Source organism: Tupaia chinensis, unplaced genomic scaffold (assembly GCF_000334495.1).
Source record: "Tupaia chinensis unplaced genomic scaffold, TupChi_1.0 Scaffold142914_1, whole genome shotgun sequence".
Lineage (NCBI taxonomy): Eukaryota > Metazoa > Chordata > Mammalia > Scandentia > Tupaiidae > Tupaia > Tupaia belangeri.
The window spans coordinates 187329-192050 of record NW_006202759.1 but is presented as its reverse complement, the minus strand read 5'-3'; the positions used below and the strand labels follow the sequence as shown (position 1 = coordinate 192050).

At 45.3% G+C, this 4722-nt stretch overlaps 1 protein-coding gene across 1 annotated transcript in view; it reads left to right on the top strand.

The window, feature by feature from the left end:
• Positions 1-2019: 2019 nt before the first annotated feature.
• CYP4X1 (cytochrome P450 family 4 subfamily X member 1) overlaps positions 2020-4722 on the top strand; it is a gene marked incomplete at its 5' end in the record, with an annotated part of 27076 nt that continues 24373 nt past the window's right edge. The window contains 1 exon segment of the mRNA XM_006163764.2: positions 2020-2197. Coding sequence (XP_006163826.1) covers positions 2021-2197 — 177 coding nt within the window.

Sequence of the window (4722 nt, the reverse complement as noted above, 5' to 3'; positions counted from 1 at the left end):
AAGGAAGAAAGAGAAAGAAAGAAAGAAAGAAAGAAAGAAAGAAAGAAAGAAAGAAAGAAGAAAAGATACATGTTGCCATTCTGAATTATTACAATTTCAGCCAAAAGTTAGTTGCTTCGCACTGCCCTGTTTGTAGACAAGCGTATGACTTCCTTTGGGCTTTGAGCAGAATTGAGGCAGCTCCCTACAGTCCCTCTCTTCCTGTCTCTTGGGTCTGGCATAGGAGGGGTAACCAGCTGCACTTCGAGAGAGGGGAAAGACTCTTTCTGGGAGGTGCCCTAACTACGTGGCTGGGGCTTCACTGATGTCTCCAATCCCCTGTGCTATAGCTAAGAAAATTCAGCTCAGTGAACATTTGTTGGAATGCCAAGAAAAAGAAGGAGTCATTGCTTGGCTTGTCTCCAGAACAAGACTGCAATATTTGTGGCAAGCTTTGAAAGCCAATGTTTTGTCAGAACAAATAATTTCTAAATTCCTCTATCTCCCATTAGCATGCTCTGTTTCCGTAGATTATAATAAACTTTCGTTCTCCATCAGGACAGAGAGAACACGGCAATAGCATAAGGGATGTTTCCACCCTTAGAGAAATGAAAGTGGTGGGTAAGGCCCACATCTTGCACCTGGTGGGCTAGGGTGAGAAGTGGCCGGCGTGGGGAAGCCAGTGGTCAGGAGGGAATCTGGTGTTTCCCTTCTCAGGCTAAAGTCCTGGGAGTGAGTGTTTAGACAAATTGAAGGAAAAGCTGAGAGTGCAGGGAATTTGGGTTTGAGAGGAACCAGAGTGAAAGTGTCAATGAAGCAGAAAAAAGCCTGCGCCAACCCCTTTGGACCTTTCTTGGGCTCCTGGTTATAGTGCAGAAAGTTCCGAAGTTCCTTGGTCCCCCACAGAAGGACATGGAATGTACTGGGTGTGGGTGAACTGGTGCTGAAGCACAGGAGTGGCTGCATTGAGTGCTCAGGCTTCAGAGGGATTCACACAAGCACCTGGATGGGCCTCGGTTATGTAGAGAGTCCCCAGGCTCCGTTTCTGCCAAGAGACCTAACTAGAAGTTCACCAGCCACACACCTTACAATACTGTCTATCAGCACGGAAGACCCAGGGACCAGACCAGGCTGGATGTGGGAAACTGAGACCAACCCGGACCTTAAGTGCAGAGCAAGGATCTCAAGTCTTCAGCCCCATCAGCCATTTGGGCATACGAGGTCCCTTGGGCACCTGTCATGACTGGAAACCTGAGTGTGGGACCTGAGCAATGCCCCCCTCCCCCAGGCCCTGGAATCAGAAATGCGTATGCTTAATTTTAATGCTCTGCTGTCCTCATCTGAAAATTGACAGTATCTTTAACCCCACATTGTCATTTTGCACTGGGATCCATAAATTATGCAGCAGGCCCTGAGCGTACCTGACTTGAAATGTTATTCAATGGTACGCCACTAAGCATCTTCCCCCAGTTCTGTGTTCAGCGCCCTCTGACCGGCAGCTCGAAACAGCTCACCGTGGAGGTTCGCGCGGGCTGGAGATCCCGGGAAGACGCGCTGTAAGACACGGACCAGCACAACCTTGGGCAGGCCCCACTGCACAAGCGCAATGGTGTGACGCCAGCGCCGCCCCCGCCCCGTTGGGGTTTTGACAGAATTCCAGAGTGAGAAAGGTCTTTTGCATAGCAGTTTATATTTATTTGTGATGAAGAAGGAAAAGCAATTACCTCAGCCCTGGCATTATTTCGAAATCTAAATCCAGATCTTCCGTGACTGCAAACGGCAAAAGACGACGCTCCAGGAGGTATAAAAAGCCTGTCGGCATGAAAGCGTGCATCAGAGGCGAACACGTTGGAAATCCCGGAACGCGCGCCGGCCTCCCCTTCCCAGCCTAAGTTGCCGCCCCCAGCGCTCTGCCTCTGAGCTCTCCAGCTCTGCCTCTGAGCTCTCCAGCTCAGACTGGCGGTGGGCAGGTGACCCTCCGCCAGCTCGGGACTCGAGCCAGCGCATCCGACTCGAGCCAGCGCATCCTCCTCCGCCAGCTATGGAGTCCTCCTGGCTGGAGACGCGTTGGGCGCGGTCCTTTTACCTGGCCTTCGTGTTCTGCCTGGCCCTGGCGCTGCTGCAGCTCATCAAGTTGTACCTACGGAGGCAGCGGCTACTGCGGGACCTACGCCACTTTCCGGCGCCCCCTGCCCACTGGTTCTATGGGCACCAGAAGGTAGACCGAAGGGAGGGACGGAGGAGGACTCTGCAGCGGGAAGCGGCGGGCACAGGGGCGGTGGCTTCCTTCCCTCGCTCCGACCTTAGGCTCTGCACGGCCCAGCCCGTTGCTCTCGCATCTTTGCACTAAATTGCCCTAGAGACTTGCTACCTGGCAAGGTCACTGGAGAGAAAGGTTTGGGGGCAGGGTGGGAGCTATTTAAAGAGCTGAATATTGAAAAAGAAAGCGAAGAAAACTCAGGTCTGTACTAAATTGCTTCACCATAAATTGTATTTATGTACTGCATTGGAAAAAGCCATCCACATGTATTGCCTGGGAAATTGTATGCTCTAAGTAATACTGATTGCAGAAAATGTGCAAAGTCAGACACAAAAGTTGGCACCCTGAGTTCATTCTAACCAGAAAAAATTAACTTACTTCCTAAGATTCTTGTGAGGCAGGGAACAACCCCAGCCAACCTCCCAAGAAATGCTGATTGGTTGAAATGTGTAGAGGGAGACCATTAGCTTTTGTTCTCTCCTGTTCTCGACATCCACCCTCACCCCTGATTCATTTTTTAATTCACTCAAGCAACTTGGGGTGGCAGATGTGTGATGGGTACTAGGGTGGCAAAGAGAAGATGGGTGGGTGCCTCCCCAGAAGAGGCCCAAGTCTTAGGCCACAGAGAGAAAATACAAAACAGGGTGATGCGTGCTTTGATCCAGGCCTAGATGAGCTTAGGGAGGAAAGAAAGACTGGGAGTGGCTGAGCGGACACGTCAAGGAGGAGTGGTGTGGAGAGGGTATTCCTAGCACCAGTTTTTCTCTTCCCCACTTCCTAGTCCTTTCTCCTGAAAGCAGCTGCTTTCAATCATTGCATTTAGCATTGCATTTGTTTCCCCTGTTATTTAAATCTTTCCTTGTACGATAATATTACTATATTGCAGTTATTTATATGTTTTAGATGTCCATCTATACACTGACACCTCATCTTCCACTGTTCCACTGTTATAATTATATAGTTATAATTTTTCTTCAATAGAAAAAAATTGTGTTTACATTATTTTGACTGTGTAAATGTTGTTTACTGCTGATCTAACTGGCCCCCTTTGATTTTGTTTCTTTTCTCATACACGGTTTCCACCATTCACATGGTGGTGTTAACATTCTCCTTTTCTCATTCGCTTAGCTTTTCAACATCTGTTACTATCTTTTCCCCAAATGCTGTAATAGATCTATGTATTATTGTAATACATCTCAATAATATTTATAAATATTCAAAGATACCAAATGCCCTGTCATTCATATGCTTTTCTGAAGCCAAGATTCTTCCACAGACCTCTCCTCCTGTTCCAATCTGGATTGCTTGCTGTTTAGGTTTCTGAATCTCAGATGTAGAAGGTAGAATCACTAGCAAAATCCACCGCAAAGACTGAGAAAATTACCCCCCAAAAATGAGAATAATATATGGGAAATACTAGATACCATCAAATGTCCAAACATCCATATAATTGGTATCCCTGAAAGCGAAGAGACTCACAAAGGCATTGATAATCTACTTCACGAAATCCTGGAAGAAAACTTTCCAAACCTAGAGAGGCACTCAAAGATCCAGTCCCAAGAAATACAAAGGACCCCAAATAGAATCAGCCCAAGAAGATCTTCTCAAAGATCATTATAGTCAGATTGACCAAAACCACAGACAAAGATAAGATACTAAGATTGGCAAGAGAGAAACGTCAAGTCACCTCCCAAGGATATCCCATCAGGCTACAGTGGACCTCTCATTGGAAACAATACGAACAAGGAAAGAATGGGAAAATATAATCAAAGTGTTAAGGGAAAACCAATTTCAACCAAGAATACTGAACCCGGCAAGATTATCCTCCACCTGAGAAGAAAAGACAAGAACATTCTCAGATAAACAAAACCTGAAAGAATTTACCAACACCAGACCAGCTCACCAAGTTCTGAAGGGAGAGCTATACCAGGAAAATTAAATGCAGACACACAGAAATGAGAGTTCCAAAGCTAAGAAAATGGTCAAATTAATTGTAGGGACAAGTCTGAAGTTGAATATTATATCCCAGAATTTAATTGGAAAGATTGGACCACAACAGAAGATATATTAAGTACATGAGACTGAATGGTGAAATAGAATCTTATGATTTTTGACTAAAACATTGCTGATTTTTGTCTAGGTCTTGTTTTTTGGTTTTAAGGATTTTTGTCTTGTCTTGAGCTGCCGATAGGTTCACTTACCTACTATTTGAACAAAATTCTAACCTGTTTTCTGGCTTTAAGTTTTAAGCAAAGCTCTCTTAGCATTTCTTTTATTTTGATTTATTAAAGCTAAAACTGCTTTTCTTGAAATGAAAAAATATATTTAAAAATACCTATTAATGACCATAGTAAGCTATATAGCATGAGCTAGGTGCTACTTTATAGTATATTCATTGTACTCAGAGTTTCACACCGAAAGTCAGACATGTATTCACAGATACGTACATACCAGCTGAACTTGCTATTGAAAGTAGTTATATT